The 21,327-nt window shown below is 41.9% G+C and overlaps 1 protein-coding gene across 1 annotated transcript in view; it reads right to left on the reverse strand.

The window, feature by feature from the left end:
* Positions 1-675: 675 nt before the first annotated feature.
* Positions 676-21,327, reverse strand: part of JCAD (junctional cadherin 5 associated) — a 157,756-nt gene continuing 137,104 nt past the window's right edge. Inside the window, exons 4-5 of the mRNA XM_075315515.1 lie at positions 7,180-10,625; positions 676-4,535 (exon numbers count right to left, since the gene is read on the reverse strand). Coding sequence (XP_075171630.1) covers positions 4,501-4,535; positions 7,180-10,625 — 3,481 coding nt within the window. The 3' untranslated portion in view covers positions 676-4,500. The remainder of the gene's footprint in view (positions 4,536-7,179; positions 10,626-21,327) is intronic.

The raw sequence follows: 21,327 nt of genomic DNA on the forward strand, positions 1-21,327 counted from the left end.
GGTCTCCCTGCTGGGACTCCACTGCTTACGCGAACTGGGGTCCCAAAGTCCCTTGTGTGGAAGGAGAGGTAGTGAGAATGTGTGACCACAGCACATTCACCATCTATTGGATTGAATGTTGCACATGCTCACTAGAACTTCCGGGAACGTTGGACCCCTATATTTTTGATAACAGTGGGGTCTCAGCAGCTGGGTTCCCTAGCGATTACACATTTCTAGCTACTCAATGAATAAGTGATAAATGTAGTTTATGGTACAAAATCTTTACACATAAATGTAGCATTAGGCCTAATCATCAGTCAAGTGCAGTGTTTTTCAAATTCGTCCTCAGAGAAAGAAATAGGAACATGTCTTAAGGATGTCCCATAAAATTTACACAAGTGCTAACTACATACATTGTAAATCTAAATACATCACATGTGCAATGTCAAGGAGATTGTTAAGACACGACATTTTGACTTTTATGAGGACTGTTTTAGGAATGATCCATCCAAGTCAACACTTTATAATACAAACCAAATCTATCTGCTGTCACTAAAACCAAGATGTTCTAAGTAGAATGTGTCACATTTTGACATCTGAACTGTAAAGTGTTGGTGGAAAGGGTTACAGCCATGCTGCAGTCAAGGCAGAGACAATCTAAAAGTACATCGATGGTGATTTTATTGTACAACGCGTTATGGAGATCCCATCTGCTTCACCAGGACTAAATAAAAAACGTGATTTTGTCCTGAGGAAGGAGATGGAATCTCCGAAATACGTTGTACAATAAAATCACCATTGAAGTACCCATGGATTGTCTCTTCCTTCACGGCAGAGCAGTGTTAACCCTTTCTTCCACCACCGCCTTACAGTTCAGATCCACGTGGGGCTGCAGCAACCATGACTTTCAAGCATTTATAGGTAGTTGTGACTCACACAACCCAACAAGGTGAGCCTTTCCAGAGTTTCACCCTCTGTTTCTCACCTTTATAAGACCCTATATGGTCTTCTATGTCTTCCAGCTCTCTTTTAGTTCACATTTTCACATCTGGAAGTAGTGGTATAGTAGTATTGGCTCTAGTCTCCTGATAAAAATTATTACTTTTTTGTAGACTTCCAATTTGCGAATCACAAGGAATCTAGTGTAGGAGCTGTATGCATCAGGCTGGAAGTACACTGTGGGTGTATCAATGCACTTCCAGCCTGATTTGCATATAACTTCTACACTAGATTTCTCATGATTGGTACATCCGATCTCTACAAAAAAGATATCATTTTTATTGGATGGCAAGCTCCTATACAGTCATACCACTACTTCCATATGTAAGATCATGCTGACAGTTTCCCTTTAAAAGTTCATAGTTATCCTCACTTTACACTGACAGGAGGCTCATTTTACTATAGGTAAAGTGACTGAGGTGGCCCATTTTGCCATACACACTAGACAATGGAAGTGTTCAGTATGTATTCTAGAAGTACAGATTTAATACAGTAAGTATTTACTGTCTTCAACAATATATAGATCTCTGCCCATGAGCTGATATAGAAGATGTTCTGGATACACAGGTTGACATTTACCTTGCATTAATGCCAATACAAACTGATCAAAGTGTATGACCAAGCATAGATGTGGTCAACATTGCAACTTCCCAATACGACTTCTCAAAGTATAGTATTTATGATTATCTTTACATAATCACAAGAATGGTGAGCGCTGATGTGTCTTATGTTGGAAAGGGCATTTTATACCCTCCTCTCCCCTCCCCCCCAACAAAAAAAAACAAAAAAAAATAAAAATGATAAGTTGAGATATTAAAGTGCCAGTTAGTATGAAATGGCACAGCTTTGGAATGACAAAGGAGATGTCTTTGGATGTAGGGTGTATTTCTTGCTTGCATATGTGACCATGTGGTAGCAAACATAGGCACTTAAACTAATAGCATTTTCTAATTGTCAAAAGACTACAGAAAACATACAGACATATATTCTAGTGCAGAGGTACGCGACCACGGTCTCTGTGCCTATTGCAGAACTGAAGGGTCTATAGACTGGCATTCTGCAGGAACCACGAAGACAGAGGATCGCTAGACCTTGTTCCAAGGAATGGAAATTTTTGCAGAATATATCACAGTCAATATATATTCTACAGCTTCATGTGCTTTACAATGGTAGAATAAGGCAGAAATCAGGAATGAAGGAAACAGGCACTGATAGTAGCACGAATGGAGGTATCACATGGAGCATTTGCTGAAGTCATGACGGCAACAACATGAATGCATGTAAACTAATGTTCTCATTCCAATGTAACAGTATTGCTTAAATAAGGTGATTGCCCCTTCAAATGATAGACGAGTTAGGCAATGGATTTGTATTTACAGCTTATAGAAAGTAACGGCCCTGGAAATACTGTATAAGACCCAACAGTGCTCACCTCTTCTTCCTTATATACAAAAGTATAAACAGGTATATATCAGGCACAATATAATGCTTCCATCCATTAAGGGGGAAATTGAATTTCTGAAAGTATCTTGGAATAGACTGCCTGTTAGAAGCCACCTGAGACTTACCCTTACAAGTATGCATGAAATGCTAGTAGTCACAGGGCTAGCCCTCTTTATAATCATTAGAAATAATGGAAATATGTGTAGACCCACTTCTTCATGGTATTGCGTGTCGAAATAGCCATAATTTGCCTATAACTATCAAGCAATACAAGCTTAATGGTATAATATAGATTATAAGTGCTGTTCCTTTCCTAAAAATAGAGAAAAGCCAGCTCACCCTTCGTAGCAACACGTTTGGTATCACGATATCCGCAGGGAGAAGGCCCAGGCCAGGGATCCAGAAGCGCAGCAGCTCAGGATGAAAAATCCAGCAGAAATCAGGCAAGGAATAAAATACTGAGAGTTTATTAAAAAAACATTAAACTAATGCTGCATTGGTACAGGCACCAAACAGATCCCTTAGGGATAAAATCCAACGCATTTCGACTATCATTATTTTAATGATTTTTTAATAAACTAACATTATATTATTCCTTGCCTGATTTCCCCTGGATTTTCCATCCTTTTCTTCTGCTGTTCCTTTCCATTTTATTTTCTGAGAGGTAAGATGTTATATCTTGAAGGAATTTTATATATCCTTTCCAATAAATGCCACCCCAAGATGATGACGTAAGATTAACCAGAAGAGTTATAAAGATGGAAGAACATTTATGGGATTGGCCTTACGACAGCTCATCAATATTGGTGGAGTCCAACATCCGGCTTCCCTAATGCTCAGCTGGTAACCTGGAGCACAGGTTCGTAAGATGTCTCATGACCATTCTTGATCTGAGCTGCAGTAGTCAAGAATGGTCCTGGATCAACATACTGTGAACCCCAGCTGTAGGTCATGGTCAGATAAGTGGGGGAGAAGCCTGGATGATGGACCAAATATCGATGAACTGTCTTAAGAGTAGGTCATCATTTATCGTAATCTGGATAACCCCACTGATTACTGTGATCTACCATGCATCTCAATAATTTAAGAATTTGTAATTTAGTATATCGTAGACCATATTCAATTGTCTCGCAACGTTATCAAACCTACATGTAATTTCACATACTTGTGCAATCCTTTTAATCCTCCCGGCAAACTCTTCCCATTTGGAATCCTCACCTTACAAATCACTTTAAGCAGCAAGTCACGCTACCCTTGGAAAAATCAGCCATCAACGTGATGTTTACTGATTTCTCTACGATGGAGAAAACCCACACTCTACATTTTGCAGCCAGTTCTTTTTCCTATATGTCTTTAAAACCTCCCCCACAGTCAAAACATTTTACAGTTCTCCAACAGAATAGACACATATCCAATTAGACATGTTCATTCTCTTCCCGAGCTGTTGTTTAGAAGGGTTTTTGAATTCATAAAACACACATCAATTCTTCAAAACAAAGTTCTTTTTTCTTCACAGAACTGTCATCAGTGAAGAGGTTTAATGATGTGTGATGAGTTGGGTTCATTACGTGTTTAGCCATCCGTCAAAAATGCAGCAAAAAGTACAAGCATCCATAGAGGAGTCGAATAGTAACACAGGTATTAAAAATAAAAAATTAGGATTAGGAACAGGCTCTCCAAGTCCATGCAATGTTGTTGGTGTGGATACATTCAGGTTTTTACTAGCCTCCTGCGTCATACCTATGCAGAGTTCAATACTACATTCATTGGAACTGTGACACACAATGTGCTCGTCAAAGATGAGTTATGTTTACAGACCTCATTGGGAAGCGTTGGGCAGAACTCTTTTCGGTGTGCTTCTTACAAAAAGACTCTAAATTCCACGTATCCTCCTTTGTAGATCAACTATTTACTTATATACAGTGCAGATGACAAGTTCCATTCATTTGGCAGTAGTAAGGGCAGTGTGGGTATGCCATAAATAACTGAAATACTTCGGTTGAGAAGACAAGGTAAAATTATCTGGTTCAATACACATTCATTGACACTGTAGGAAATAATTCTCTGTGGATTAGGTTAAACTCTTTCCACTCTCGCTGGATCATATGCCTCTGTAAAAAATCAAAAACAGAAATAATTGAGAAGATGAACACGAATTGTAAATTTATTCTACCACATCATTGAAAAGCTAACTGAGAGGTTAACTTGTACACAGAGACCAAGAGAAACACTTTGTCATGTGGTACTCGGTTCCAACACACACGGGGTGCCGCTACGGTGTTGGACTCTATTCACATTGTAGCATCTGACAGGCAACCTGAGGTCTCCTAGCTGCTCAGTCTGCGCCGGGCATCGGCTGATTAATTTTCATTCCCCCCCCAGCCCTGCAGGCGTTAATTTTTGTGCAGCTCCTAAGAGCAGGTTGCTAATTACTTCCCACAGCGGTCTATTTCCTAATGAAGGTATGGGAGCCTATGTTTCTGAGTCAATAATAGCTTCAGCATACCTCCAGCAATTTCGGTCTTAGTGGTGATCCAGTCTTTGGTGATCTATAGTTGCTATTTGAGTGGTGTGGAAGTCTCCCTGTTGTGGGTTTACTTTTTTATTTATTCCCCTGTACATGTATAGTTTCTCCTGTGTGCTTGAGTGCAGTGTGTATGTGTTTTCGTTCTTCCTTGTCTGTCGTTTCTGTGGGGTTTTTGTGTTTCCAGCCTTCCCCAAGGGTTGGGAGAGGGGGAGTAAGATCAGGACTCCGACAGGAGTCAGGGTCATGCTGGGGGCTCAGACCTCGCTACTATCGAGTGTACCTTTGAGATAAGGGACAGCGCAGGGTTTAAAGTCTGAGGGCCAGCTTAGGAGCCCCTATTCTGTAATTTCTTACAATGTGATACACTTCCATTAAAGCAGCTTCAATTTGGAAAAACCCCCTTCAAGAAAGTCAGATGAAAAATCTTGTATATTCAGAATATTTAGCTCATGTTTATGTTTAAAATTAATTTTCTAAAAATGTTGCCACTGTTTTTTTCCGTATTAAAAACAAAGTTGAGATCTTCCAATCACAGTACATGATCTCCCCACTCTACCTGCTCCTCCCTACACAATCGTCTTTATATACTGTATGCACATTAGATGCTTCAATACAAATGATGAGATCTGAGTCTATTGCTACCAATGTACATGTGAATTTCCTGAAAGAACAGGAAGTTCATTTGCACAATAGCTCCAGTGGCAAGTGTGAAAACTGCAAGATTTTTAATTTTTTTAATACAGATATGGAAGATAAAAACATTATCAAAATTTTTGAAAAAAATATTTTTAAAACACAAAAATCTGATTAGATCAATAAGTATTTTTCTGATGGCACATTCCCTGTAAATATATGCAGAAAGGGTTTTATATAAACTGACTCTTGTTACCTGACCACCCATATGCCTAAAAGAAGCTGGGAAAAAGACCTCTGATTTTTTCTACATATATTGAATTATACCATGAGCCAACATAGAGTTAACAATCCAAATTTGAAGAAAAGCCTCTAGGAAGATAAAAAAAGGACTCACTCCAAAAAAAATTAAGGTTAGAAATTATAAAAGGATAGGCTATGGCCTGTTCCCCTAAAAGTGAGAGATCTTGTGTTTTGGTGCACAACACTACAGGCACAGACTTAGGTCTGAAGTTCACAGGCAACTCTTTGTCCTCCATGTGATACAATACATGCAAATATGAATAAAACCCAAAGAAACCTGGAGGAATCGCGTGCCAAAGGGTCACTGGAAATACATTATCTGCATGAGCATTCAATATAGCTTAGCACCAAGGGTGTTTCTCAATGAATATACGAATATATAGTGTCCTATTGGCGCCTAGGTGTCCACAACTAAAAGTTTGATTATAACAGCAATATGAAGATGTCAAACATTCGTCTTGTAGGCTTCTTTTCATCTTTGACACCCAAGGAGCTTCTTAGAAATGATGTTTATATATTGGAGGATAAGACAAAACATGACACTATTCTGTGCAGACTCTAGGTTGTCAAAAAAATGGATGAGAAAGATACAAAGGATTAGTACAGACATAAGGTAAGAAAAATTATTTAGAGGGTCGAAGGAGCAATGGAAAAGCAAGCCTTTGTTGATCTAAACCTGGATTTTACTATTATTCCTTTAGTATATGTTCTAGTGGTTGTTAAGACGTAATAAAAACTACCATAGGTGGTCTATATTTTTACAGTAAGAGAAGATTGTAAGCCCGCAAGGGTAGGGTCCGATCTCTGTTCCAGCTTGTAATTTGTTCATTCAATGGGATAACCATGGCACTTTTGGCACGATGGTGCTCAAGTAGGATCCAATCTCATGCAATGTAGAACTTGGCTCTCAAAAGCAAATTGAAGAATAGCTGAATTTATTTTCGAAAAATCCAAAACAAGCGCAGACATCTGCATATACAAACCGGCGGTGAACACTGCAGTCTGCTCCCTGAGCTTATTCATCCTGACATCATTTTCGATATTACAAGTTGCCCACTGATGAAGGTCCAGTGTAGACCGAAACGTTTATGATTGTTTTGGATTTTCTTAAAAAATAAATTCAGTTATTCTTCAAATTGCATTTGAGTGCCAAGTTCTATTATTTGTCACTTGTTCATTATCATTTCTATTTGTATTTTGTATGTAAACCCCTTTTCACATGTATAGCACCACAGAATCAATGGTGCTCTAAAAATAAAGAAATAATAAGTTGATACAAAAAGTATGCTAACCTATGCATGATAGATCCAACTTGTCTTTTCCTTTTGGTGTTAAGAGTATATTCTCATCCAAGGAGATCACTCGTTTGTAAATGGAGCCAGTGGAAAATTTCCGCGTTCTTCCATCTTGCATGCAATGGAAATGTTTTTCTTCATCCAATTCATCACCTGAATCTGTGCTTTTAATACTTAACCGCCTCATTCGTGAAACAGAATCAACCTCCTTCATTCGAGCAAGGCGATCAATAGCAGTCCGAACAGGTGTAGAGGCCAGCTTCCCCTGTAATGTCTCAATCTTCTTGGAAGGGTTCCTTACTCTTTTCTCAGAACTGCGAGTAATGTTTGTGTCGCTGTGTTCTGATGCAGACTGACAAAAAAAAGGTGGATCCTGACGTTCGTTGATATCTTTTAATTTCTCAGCAGCTTTCTCACTGTCGAAAGGCAAATTTAGCACACTCTTGAATATCCCTGTGGTCTCTTTTGTAGGAAAAAAGATTTCACTCAATTTTTTCTCCCTTTTTCCCTTGTCTAGTTGTAAACCACTACTAGGGAAGACATTCTCAGGACTTTGAGCTTCAGAGCTCCCATTTGACACCAGGCAATCATCTGGTACATCAATTCCAAGAATTCTTGCAGCCCTCTCATGTAGAGACTCATTCTCAGGAATATCCAAATAATTGTGCTCCTCATAAAAGTCTCCGTTACGATTTGTGCTGATGAACTGTTTGCTCAGGTCTGGCACAGAGCGCCCATGATTTCTGTCAGCTAGCGACAACTTCCGGATCACGTTGTCCCCTAGTTGGCCAAATTTTGCACAGCTGACCTTCACAATGTCAAAAAACGTATGATCGAAACATGTTTTATCTTCTTTAAAGTGATGAAGGCCAACATCTGTGGAATGCTGTTTTTTATTATTGGAGATTTTATTTGCATGGGTTTGACCTTGTTGTTCCTGCTCTGACTTAGTCATTGCTCCAGTGTTTGTAACCACTTTGTCTCCAAATTTCTTGGTCTGATTTTGTGTTTCTCCTGACAGACATCCATCTAATAACTTCACGGCTTTATTCTTCACTTCAATAATTTTTGAAGCTTTGCATAAGTCAGCACTGACTTCACTAAGATCAAACCTCAACTTTTCCGTGCACCAACTATTTAACTTACTTTTATCCTGAAGAACTTCAAACATTGGTATTTCTTCAACCTCTAAAATATGTCTATTGTTGCTCAACATTTCTCTCCTTAACGCTGTCCTCGTTGGGGAAAAGTCCACCTGGGTCACCGTACTTTGCACCGTCACTGCATTCTTTTCTCCATCACTAGCAGTAGTAGAACTATCTTGATCCTGAAACTCTTTATTCATACTTTCCAATTCGCTTATTGCATCCCATGGACGCCGATTTACAGGTTTTAAAAGGAATTGTCCAAAAATTTCCTTTTTATTGCATGGATTTTCTTCTTCAAATTCATTCTTTTCACACTTGACAATGTTTTCTTTTCCGTCTGTACTTGCATTGGGAAGGTCTAACCTTTGGCATGGCTCTGTTCTTGGTATCTGTGTGAACAATAAAGATGTCCTGGAGAATGCACTATTAGTAGATGGTGTAAAGCTAACTTGACCTTTGATGCCAAATAAATTTTGTCTAGCATTTTCTAGATGCCTTCTCGGATCTCCCAATGCACCTGTTGGAACAAATTGGGATTTATTTTCCATTTCACTTTCTTTTATACCGTTGTAAAGTGGGGAAGTTGGTATATCTGTAAAAATGGTTTGGGTTTGTTGATCTTTGTACTGATCGCCTGGCCAACCGCCAGCATATGTCAGTTCTTTGTGTTTGCTCTGCTCGCCAGATCTGAGGTCATTTGCTTGTTTATTTTCCTCTGTTATAGAATGAGCTTGTTTTAGTAGCTCGGTATTATTGTTCATGCTTCCTGTAAGTGTTTGCAGCTCCAAGTCACTGGAAGATGCACTTAAAAGCCTTTCCTCATGCAGACCCCCATTGCTGTGTTTTAACATGTTCATCCTGTCCACATTGTCCGCTATACGACTGTTGCTCTTAGACATATCTGATGTGGCAGAGTCAGGTTTAACGGGAATGGAGACCAAGCAAAATATTGTTTCATTTAGTTTTCTCTTTGAACTTTTTTTACTGAAAACAAAGGATTCGGGCTCAAACTTTTTCACTTTTGTTACTGTTTCACAAGCGCTATCGGAATGAGTTTTTTTCAAAGACAGTTTGTGAGTAGGCTCACTGTCCTCGGGCAAACTGCACGCTGTAGCGCCATCTCTATTTTCCGGCAATGGATAGCGCATTTGATCGGGGATGGAGATGTGCAACCATTGTTTGTGTTTTATACCCTCTCTTTTTACAAAATGATGGCCTGAAATTCTAGGATTTTTAAAGGCACTGTTTTGTTCTCTCTTACGAAAATGACTTTCTTGGCTGGATTGCTCAAGTCTCGGGTGATCATTGTGTTTTTTACTGAGATTGTGTTTTTCTGCCTCCTGGGCATCTATATGTTTTATACGTGGGTCATCAAAGGAGATATATTGCACAGAGTGTTTACAATGTTCAGAATGCCTGTGGATGGCAGGTTTAGTAAACGGACCATTATTTCCAAGACAACAGGTTGGCTTTTTGTCACTTGTGCTGGTTTTCTCCACCGAAATATTTTGGCGTTTGCAATCATTTGATCGAGGCACTTTTTTAAAAGGTTGGTTAGCTGCATGTAGGAGAGGTGGGGACTTATATGATGGGGGAGGTATATAATGAGGGGGTTCCATGCCTGAGTCATGAAAGCAGGATTCCTGCAGGGCCTCTAACACTTTAGGAGATGAGTGATGTTCCTCTTTTTCTTGGTTATCCTGGTTTTCAATAATATCCACAGTTCCCCACGTTTGCTGGTGAACTTCATATGAGGGTGGCTTTGAGGGTCGACTATATTTCTGTTTTAAGAATGGGCTTTTAAACTCCTGCTGTACAGGATATTTCTCTTGTGAGTATACTTTATTTTCCTTCACAAAGGAACTGTCACCCGTAGTTGAAGATATAGCCATATGACATAAACCTTCCGGTGAAACTTTTGGCATTAGTTGAGACGTCTGTTTATTTGGACCCAAAAATGAACCTTCTTCAAGAGTGGTTGGGACGAATTCTAACTTTTCGCAACTGTCATCTGACATCTGGCTCTCCGATGATTTTGGACTCACTCTTACTTTCTGCTTGACTCTTTCCACATTTTCCGTTACTGTATTTTGAAATTCCTTGATGTTTTTATCTATAAAATTGCATCTTCTTTTATCCTTAATATCTGAGGACAATGCAAGATTTTCACCAGTTAGTCTACTGCCCCCATGGTTTAGTAAAACACTAAAATCCTGGCCTCTTCTTCTCCAGTACTGGATATCTTTATCGGTCCTTGCCCAGCATGGTTTATCAATCTGAAGTCTTTCAGGGACCCTAAAAAAGAAAAAATAATATACAATGAGAAAAAGGAAAGCAAGAAACATAAGTTAACAGTTTATTATCAATAAATCAAAAACCACTTAGGTTTTTGCATATCTATAACCATTCCATCCAGATTTCCTTTACTGTAGTTCAAAAATGCTACAGGGAAACTGATAAAAAAAACTGACTGATCCCGTAGATTCTTACAGTAATGGTTGGGTTTACACTGACATAATAAGTATAACAGTTATCTTAAATTACATCAGATCTCTAACAAAGAGACTAAACGACTCTGCCCAGGATAAATTTTAAGAGATTTGCTAAATTGACGTGTAGATTCAATTTTGACCAAATAAATTTTGGCACAAATTGGTTCTCCTACGAAAAGACATGACATACAAAGTCATCCACAACCTGTCTCCTCCATACATCTGTGACCTAGTTTCCTGGTAACCTACCTGCATGAAACCTCCAATCTTCACAAGATCTCCTGCCCGCCCCCTTATCTCCTCTTCCTACAATCACATACAAAATTTCTCCTGTGCCTCCCCATACTCTGGAACTCTCTACCACAGCATATCAGACTCTCCCCTGCTGTGGAAACCTTCAAAGGGAACGTCAGACCAACCTATTCAGACAAGCCTACAACTTGCAGTAACACTCAGTCCACTATATCGGTGCACGACCAGACTATACCCTCACCCATCCCTTACAGATTGTGAGCCCTCGTGGGCAGGGTATTCTCTCCTCCTGTACCAGTCTGTGCCTTGTATTGTTCATAATTATTGTACTTGTATACGTATGCCCCTATTCATATGTAAAGCGCCATGGAATAATTGGCGCTATAATAAATAATAATAATAATAATTATCCTTGAGGTCTCTCCAAACTCAGGGGTCTTACTTGTCTGGCCACCACAGCTCCCTAACCAATTCTTAGCACACTTCAGATAAGTATTCGGATTGGTCTTTGTCTAGTATTTCTGGAACCTTCACACAGTCACATGGGGTCATTGACATCAATGATGTGTGTTTTTCTCATGTGAACACATGTGGCTTAGTCAACACTAGAAGATGCAGACTGAAGACCGATGTGAACACAATAGAATGATCTGAAGTGAGCGGGTTATTACCCTTAATTAATCTGTCGAACGCACATTTTTTGGGTGTTTGGTAACTAATCAGATTCATTCCAAGTCGATTTGTTAATCCTTAGTGATTTTACACTACACAAAAAATACATAGCCCTGAAGAGGCTGTTTTAGTAACTTAGAAAATCCATATCAGAATGGCCATATGATGCTGATATGAAAATGGGCATCAAATGAATCTAGTTAAACAGTGAAAGAGCTCAGGAGTCCAAGTGTATTCCATCTCCATCCACCCAGCCTGACTGACCGCTCCAGCTTTCAAAAAGGATTTTACAGCCATTCTGATGTGGATCCTTAAAGTTAGTTCATCAGCTTCATCAGGTCTAAGAGATCTATTGATTAAAGGGAACCTGTCACCAGATTTGGGGCGTATAAGCTATGGCCACCACCAGTGAGCGCTTATATACAACATTCTAAAATACAGTATATAAGAGCCCAGGCCGCTGTGTAGAATGTAAAAATTACTTTATAATACTCACCTAAGGTGCGGTGGGGTGCAGACTGGTTGGATGAGTGTCTCCGTGAAGCCTGGGTGCATGACACGTACTACATCATCCATACTAGCCGGCATTGAGGTCCTGCGCTGGCGCACTACAATACCCTGAGCAGGGCAGATTAAAGTGTTTGTAGTGCGCCTGTGTAGGACCTCAATACCGGCTAGTATGGATGATGTAGTATGCGTCATGCACCCAGGCTTTAGAAGAAGGAGGACAAAGATGGCCGAAAGAGGAGGCGTCGGTACTGAAGAACGGAGACACCCATCCGACCAGTCTGCACCGCACCGCCCCTTAGGTGAGTATTATAAAGTGATTTTTACATTCTACACAGTGGCCTATATATGAGCTCACTGGTGGTGGCCGTAGCTTATAGTCACCAAATCTGGTGACAGGTTCCTTTTAATTTATGCAGTTTTTGTATTAAGAAATCTAATGACAAAAAGGCTACTGGTGCTTGTGCAATACAATGGTGGGTTAATGGGTTTATATCAGTTTATTAACCTACAGTATTTCAGAAAAGTGAGTACACCTCTCACAGTTTTGTACATATTTTATTATATCATTTTGATGGGACAACACTGACGATGTGACACTTTGGTACAATGTACAGTAGTCAGTGTACAGCTTATAAAACAGTGTAAATTTGATGTGTCCTCTAAATAATGCAACACACAGCCATTAATGTCTAAACTACAGGCAACGAAAGTGAGTACACCCCTACGTTACCAGCGATTTTGACATTAATGGCCATATATTGAGTTATTTAGAGGGCACACCATATGTACACTGGTACACAAGCTGTACACTGACTACTGTACATTGTATCCAAGGGTTAGATCTTCAGTGTTTTCCTATGAAAAGATACAAAAATGTGACAGGTGTACTCACTTTTGTTGCATATTGTATATCCCTATATCACTTCTAATCATTAGAATTTATTATGGTTGTACAATCATAATAAAATTGTATAAAAAAAGTTGGCTGTCAATTATTTTTTTGGTATATTTAAGTTCATAGGGTCTAACCTATAATTCTGCATTTCCCTGCCTGTCTCTAGCTCAGATATGTCCTTTCTTAACTTGTTTCTAAATTCACACATCCCAAGAAATATGTATTAGGTGGTTGAAGATATAAAGCTTTGCTGCCCCGGGCAACCAATCATAGCTCAGCTTTCATTTATAATACTGCTCTTTAAAAACGAAAGCTGTACTGTCATTGGTTGCTATGAGCAACAGGGATTTCCTTTCCGTTTTCATAACTCTACCTTTGTTGTTTGGGGTCAGAGATTTCCTTTAAAATTAAAACTGTTCTGAAATCAAGAGACCACTGTGCAAACTGTGTCACAGCTCCCTAGTTTATGTTACATTCATCCATACCATAGGGCTTCATTCACATGGCAGAGACAAGACTGAGTTTTCTGATAGAGAGGAACAATGGTGATGTGGTAGACATTTATTGTGCAGTAGGGCCGATGAATTCAGACTCTTAAGGAATTAGGCACATCTTACAGCAGCCAACTGAGGCCAACTCCATTAAAAGGAGGTCAACATGACAGGGATAAGGTTAGGAAAGGGTTAAAGTTATAGGGAGTGGATGTATGGGTATGAATAGGCATTTGGGGTGTAGTTTAGATGAGGGGTGGAGTTAATGGGGGGTTATAAGGCAATGTCCTTTAGGGAAGGCAGCCATTTTGGGTACGACAAGGGAAAAATCTCCCACCCTCCCTATTTTTTCTCTTTTTTTCCAGAGTTTTATTACAAATAAAAAAAAAAGGGGGGGGGTGTTAAGAGGTTGGTGTTGTCTTCTTCTGTCCTCGCAGTGAGCAGAGAAGGGTCCTTGAAGATAGTAGTTTTTCTGGCTAATGATGAATCGGTGGGGGGGGACCCACAAGGTTCTGGACCTCTCAAGCGGATTTTTTATATGCTGGCGGGTGGAGGTATTCCCGAGGAAGGCCCGGATGGGTGGCAGGATGGGAACATGTGGTAAAAGGAAATCAGGTTGCTTAACTGGTGCTTCTTAGCTGGTGCTTAAAAGGCTAGAGGTAAAAAGATCAGTCTGGCTACATTTTTGAGTAGACTACTCACTGGACTACCCGTTGGCAGGTTAGGGATTTCGAGGACCACCCGAGGTAAAAAATCAGTCTGGCTACATTTTTGAGTGGACTACCAATTGGCTACCAGTTGGCAGGTTAGGGGTTTCGAGGACCACCCGAGGTAAAAGATCAGTCTGGCTACATTTTTGAGTGGACTACCCGTTGGCAGGTTAGGGGCTTCAAGGACCACCCTCCAGGTTTACATGTTTATATTTATGTTGTTTGTTATAATAAAAGGCTGCTGTAGCCATTTAAATCCATGTCGGTGTGCTGTCTGGTCATTTCTCAGGGAAAAGAGGGGTTGGGTAGGGTTTTTCGGCAGGAATGACTTGACAATGTCCATTGTCATGTGCCTCTGCCAGAAATTTTACTGACTGGAGTATATTTTTTTTTGCGTAATTTAGGTCTCTAAATTGGAATAAATTATGATGAATTTGCAGCACACAGACTGCATAAATATGCCTGCAAAGTCAATGAGAATCCTGAAGTCTCATGACTAATCTGCAGCTTGTCAATTTTTTCAATGTTTTTGCAGCATTTTTTCACCCATCAATTTCAATTTGAAAAACACATACAAAAATGCATCAAAAACGCTGGAAAAACGCATGTTTTTGCGCTGCGTTTTTCCTGTCGAGATGCAGAACTGTAAGAGACCCTTACTGCTAAAATACAGTTTTACAAAAAGAAATGGGAATCTCGATAATATTTGTGCAGGTTACAGATCTTACCATATTGAGCTGATTCAGATTCATGAAGAAGTCTTGTGCATGAATAAGTAACATACTGGAAAGAAGAACTTCTATAAGGAATGTGAGGGAGGATCCTGAAAATAGTGGAGAATTCCCGAATTCCTATAAGACTTGGCAACAGAAAAGCAGCTTGGAGGAGCTTTTTGGGCATTTCTAGGTGGTGAAGTATAAGCATGGAGTGATGTGACCTAAAAAAGGGGTACAGCTAAAAGGAAACATTTTGTGATGTTATGCTCTACCTCCCGCTATCACTTTCCTACTAGACCGGCACTATAAAATTTGGTAACAGTGGTGTACCCAAAAGCTTGTGGGCCCCAGTACAAAGTCTCTAACAAGGCCCCCAACTATCCCTTTAATAGTTTAACTACAACCCCTGTTAGACAAATATGTGGTAAAGCAGGGGTCCCCAACCAATAACTCGGGAGTCACATGGGGCTCGCGGGCTAGTGATGTGTGGCTTGTGGCTGTCTTCCAGCTTGGTGACTTTTTTGAGTAGTCTCACATAGAAGAGCAGATCTGATTGGGGGTAAGGTAAGAACTAGAGATGAGCGAACCCAAAGTTTGGTGCTTGTACCAAAAAAAACAGAATTCAGGTTCGGAGTTCTGGTGCTTTACATATGCAAACCACTCACTCGAGCATCGCTATGCTCGGGCACGCTCGGTGCTCAGCCCAGTGCGAGCTGCTTACAGTGTTTGAATTTCTCACACTGGGGGTAAGAACAGCATGATCGGATGTAGAGTGCACCAAACAAAAACAATGAAAAAAACACTGCCCTCCTGCCTTCGGAAGAGTTTTGTTTATGGCTAGCTGCATGTGGGTGGACTTTACCTGGGGTTCACATCAAGTTAGAGTCCCAAACCGAACTTTATCTAAACTCTGGCTGAACCCGCCGAACCGAACTTCCATGGGTCCACTCATCCAGAGTAGATACCCCTGGATCTTTGCATACTACTGCTGTGTTAGTTCTGTGGAAAAACTTTAGTTGTCATTGTTCTGGAAATGGGGATTCTTAAGGCCACTTTACACACTGCGATATCGGTCCCGATATCGCTAGTGTGGGTACCCGCCCCCATCTGTTGTGTGACACGGGCAAATCACTGCCCGTGCCGCACAACATCGCCCAGAGCCGTCACACATACTTACCTGCCCGGCGACGTCGCTGTGACCAGCAAACCGCCTCCTTTCTAAGGGGGCGGTTCGTTCAGCGTCACAGCGACGTCACAGCAGCGTCACTGAACCGCCGCCCAATAGAAGCGGAGGGGCGGAGATGAGCGGGACGTAACATCCCGCCCACCTCCTTCCTTCTGCATTGTGGCCGGGAGGCAGGTAAGGAGAGCTTCCTCGTTCCTGCGGCGTCACACGGAGCGATGTGTGCTGCCGCAGGAACGAGGAACAACTTCGTTACTGCTGCAGTAACGATAATTGAGAATGGACCCCCATGTCACCGATGAGCGATTTTGCGCGTTTTTGCGACGATGCAAAATCGCTCATCAGTGTCACACGCAACAACATCGCTAATGCGGCCGGATGTGCGTCACAAAATCCGTGACCCCAACGACTCCGCATTAGCGATGTCGTAGCGTGTAAAGCCCCCTTAAGTGTTACTATTATGTGGGTGTAGCAGTTGGATGTGTGTGGCTCACAACCCTCTCTCAGAGCTGAATGTGACTCTCATGGTCATAAAGTTTGGGGACCTGTGCTGTAAAGTAATGTCCACATGTCAAACAATTTTTTACTCCAAGGCCCTTTTCACATGGCAATAATATGGGTACAGTTTAGTATCCATAATACAGCCCCAAAAACTAAATCTCTCAGAGCAACTCAACTTGACATAGCACCCACCATAGCAGGTCCGGGTGGTGTGGTCATTGTACGGATGGTTAACTAAGAATAATTGCTGTTTTCTGAAAGAAAACTTACTGAAAAATCATCGGAATCTCTACAGCCTGAGTAGTAGATATACACACAATCTACACCATTCTTCATTATATCAGTGGTACTTCTACATTGCAAATAAGCAAAGGATCTCTGTGTCTTTGATGTTGTATGGAAGATTCCATTAATAAAACACTAATTAATTAAGATACTTCATTGTGGTGAGAAAAAAGTCTGTAAACTAAAAAAAAGCAGCTGAATAAGATATGAAAATTATTTTAGTTTTAGTGTCCGGAAACGAGTTGTCATCCTCTCTCGATACATCTCTGCCACAAGCGAAATGACAAAAGAGAAAAATTCAGTTTGACACAAATAGGACAAGGATGTGAGCGAAATCCAAGTGAAAATATTCCATTCAGGTTAAAAGTTCACGCGGTTAATTCTTGGCTATCAGCTCTGCTTCATTATACCATTCACAAAACTAAACATTTTATTTGTTTTACCCCAATGCAATGCACTGTATGATTTTAATGGAACCTGTCAGCTTGGAAACATTGTGCAATCTATAGACAGCAGTTATAGTGGAGAAGAAACTGAACTGATTGCTATATAGATTTCTAGGAAAATAAATCAGTATAACTTATATTTTATTTTTTGAAATCACCCTTACTAGGATTAACAGTCGAGGGGGTGGTCTTAAATGTGCATGCAAAGATAGCTGTCAATTACTGATTGGGACCACCCTCTTGACTCAGAAGCAAGAGAAATATGTATGTAGCGCCCCTGAACCTGAATCAAGGTGCTACAAGGTTCTGCATCCCCACAAGGATGCAGGGCCTACCCCCTAAGGGACGCAGAACCCCAGTGCCGGTAACACCAAAAACCCAGGTAATCCCAGTTTTCCCCAACAATCCCCCATACAATGATACCCAGCTAGGGTGGGACAATGGATGGCTGCCTAGAGGTGGAGCCACTCCAGTACACTAGTTGACTAGGTGGGAGGGGCAGACTGTGGACAGAGAGAACACAGGAAGTCAGTAGTCAGAACAGTAGTAACTGTGTACAGGAGAGAACTGCAGTGACAGTGGAGAGTTGAGTAGTGACTGTAGAGGTGTGAGGGTAGAAGTGAAGTGACACCCTGACTCGGATTAATGATGACCTGGTACCCAGGAGAGGTGGTTGCCGGTGGAGTACTCCTGGAACTACTCACCGACGGTGTACAGGACCCTAGGACAGGAAAGAGCTTCAAGCCGACCTGTTAATACCTGCACAGAAAAGGGGAACCATCAAGGACCTTGCTGATCCTAAAGAATCCGAAGACTCAGCATAAAAGGGAGAACTGGGAACAGGACCAGAAACTCCAACCCCACAGGGTTCACGCTACCGACAGGCGGACAGAAGTGGACAAACAACAGAAAGGGGACCTCCAGTGTTCTATACCACGAGGACACACTTACCAGAGACAGGTGCAGGGGAAGAAGGTACCAGAGGACCAGACTGGCACTGGGACAAAGGGAACCTGGAGGCAAAACCAGCCGGCCTCGGGCCCCCAGTTTCCATCTCAAGAAAGTGAGCAAACCAGTTGCACTGAATACCTGTGTGGACTCCCTTCTTCCAACGCCCACTGCACCATACACCCGCTGGGGCAAAACCCTACTTGCGGAGGGGACTACCATACTAGCTGCTAATACCATCAGTCCCAGTAGAGACATTCTGCAGCGGCAGCTTCCTACATTTAGCCGCAACACCGCAAGTGGCATCACGTATAAACTTTATTCAACAATCCCCTGTAAATATCCCCATTACAAAAAGGGCCCAGGACACGGAACCGGGTAACAGCCACCACCGTGGCATTCCCAAGAGAGACACTGCCCGGGACCGAGAACCCCATATCCCTGGGTGCTACATGTACACATTATATTGTCTTGTGAATTATCTCTTATTATATGAGTTTTTTGCTATCATTTGCATATAGTTATTGATAAAGATAAAAGAATCTTCCAAAATGCATTATGGACAGATTGGCAGAAGACAGGCAGTGGATTCAATTTGGGTCTGAAAAAATTTTTCCCCGAAAAATATGTTATGCTCTGAGGTTTCTCTAGACCCCAAAGGATAACAAACAAATGGGAGGGAAAGGGTTAAAAAAAAAAAAAAAAAAAAAGATTATACTTCTACCTGTCGTCAGCTCATCCTTCTTTCCTGCTGCTGCTTCCTGCCCGGTTTTCCTCTTTCTCTCTCCTTTCTTTGGATTGGTCTTCAGATCATTGTGCCAAACTTGGCTTAAGAATACTGTACACGCTGCGATATCGGTACCACTATCGCTAGCAAGCGTACCCGCCCCCGTCGGTTGTGCGACACGGGCAAATCGCTGCCTGTGGCGCACAACATCGCTAACACCCGTCACGCGGACGTACCTTCCCTGCGACGTCGCTCTGGCCGGCAAACTGCCTCCTTTCTAAGGCTATGTGCGCACGTGTGCGTAATTCATGCAGTTACGCTGCGCTCTGCAGCGCAGCGTAACTGCATGCATCCTGCGTAGATTGTGCAGGGGTCGTGCGCACATGGCGTCTTAGAGCGCAGCGCTTCGGCTGCTGCCCGGAGCGCGCGTTCTAAGAAGTGACATGTCACTTCATCCGTGCGCTTTGCCGGCAGCTCCTGCTCTGTCTATGGCAGGAGCTGCAGGCAGAGCGCATGGAATCAGCTTTTTTTTTTTTTCACTACGGACATTTTCTGCAGCGATTTGAAGCGCACGTGTGCTCTTCAGATCGCTGCAGAAATTTCTGCAGTGACAGTACGCAACATGCGCACATAGCCTAAGGGGGAGGTTCGTGCGGCGTCACAGCAACGTCACACAGCAGCCGTCCAATAGCAGATGAGGGGAGGAGATGAGCGGCCAGAACAAGACGCCCACCTCCTTCCTTCCTCATTGCCGGTGGACGCAGGTAAGGAGATGTTCCTCGTTCCTGCAGTGTCACACACAGCGATGTGTGCAGCCGCAGGAACGACGAACAACATCATATCTGCAGCAGCAAAGATATTAAGGAAATGAGCGACGTGTCAACGAGCAACGATTTTTCACGTTTTTGCACTCGTTGATCATCGCTCATTGGTGTCACATGCTGCGATGTCGCCAACGGCGCCGGATGTGCGTCACTAGCAACGTGACCCCGACGATATATCGTTAGCGATGTCGCAGCGTGTAAAGCACCCTTTAGTCATCGCTGCAACAAGATCAAAGACCGATCCAAAGACGGATTCAAACCTGGAGGGAGCAAGCAGAGGACTTGACGAGGAGCTGTAATGGAATGAAAGGTGAGTATAATATTTTATTGGTTCCTGGCCCTCAAAAGAACCAAAAGAATCTCACCTATATTTTGCTGGAATCATGCAAATCAAGACAGAAAGATTGTATTAAATGTAATTTATTACACTTTGATTTGAGCATTTAAAATGATCAAAGAACAGTTGACTTGAATTTTGGTTTCCTGGTTTACAGACTAATTTCAATGTTTAAAACCTAAAGTAAAAACAATAACTAAAAACCCTGCAGTAAGTAAATAAGTGTTGGCAATACATGCAAAAAACATAGGGTACTTAATTAACACCATGTTGACCAAAAGGGTGTAAAAGCCATCACACAAGCAAGGTGTACCTAATCAGGATAGACCCTATAGTGCGCTTCACACGCTGCGATCTCGCTAGCGAGATCGCAAGCGATCGTACCCGCCCCTGTCGGTTGTGCGACACGGGCATATCGCTGCCCGTGTCGCACAACCTTGCTTACCCCCGTCACACGCACTTACCTGCCCTGCGACTCTGGCTGGCGTCACAGCGACGTCACACGGCAGGCAGCCAATAGAAGCGGAGGGGTGGAGATGAGCGGGACGTAAACATCCCGCCCACCTCCTTTCTTCAGCATTGGCGGTGGAGGCAGGTAAGGAGATGTGTGCTGCCGCAGGAACAAGGAACAACATCGCTAACATCCTGTAAACGATTTTTTGTTTCAGGACAACCTCTCCACGGCAAACGATTTTGCCCTCTTTTGCGATCGTTTAAGATTGCTATTAAATGTTACATGCTGCGATCTCGTTAATGACGCCAAATGTGCGTCACAAACAACGTGACCCCGACGATAATTCATTAATGATATCGTAGCGTGTAAAGCCCGCTTCACTCTAGTGACTCATCTAGCTATGTGCTAGGAGATCTCAAAATAGAGGGCAAAGTAGGACCTGGAGCTACTAGTGGAACGCTAAATAGACAAGGTACACAGCCCAAAGGTCATCGCATCTCCCCAAAATATACCAAGTATAGTAGATTATTTTGTGTCTTCTATTTTGAGGTCTG

The sequence above is a fragment of the Anomaloglossus baeobatrachus genome, chromosome 6, assembly GCF_048569485.1.
Source record: "Anomaloglossus baeobatrachus isolate aAnoBae1 chromosome 6, aAnoBae1.hap1, whole genome shotgun sequence".
Classification (NCBI taxonomy): Eukaryota; Metazoa; Chordata; class Amphibia; order Anura; family Aromobatidae; genus Anomaloglossus; species Anomaloglossus baeobatrachus.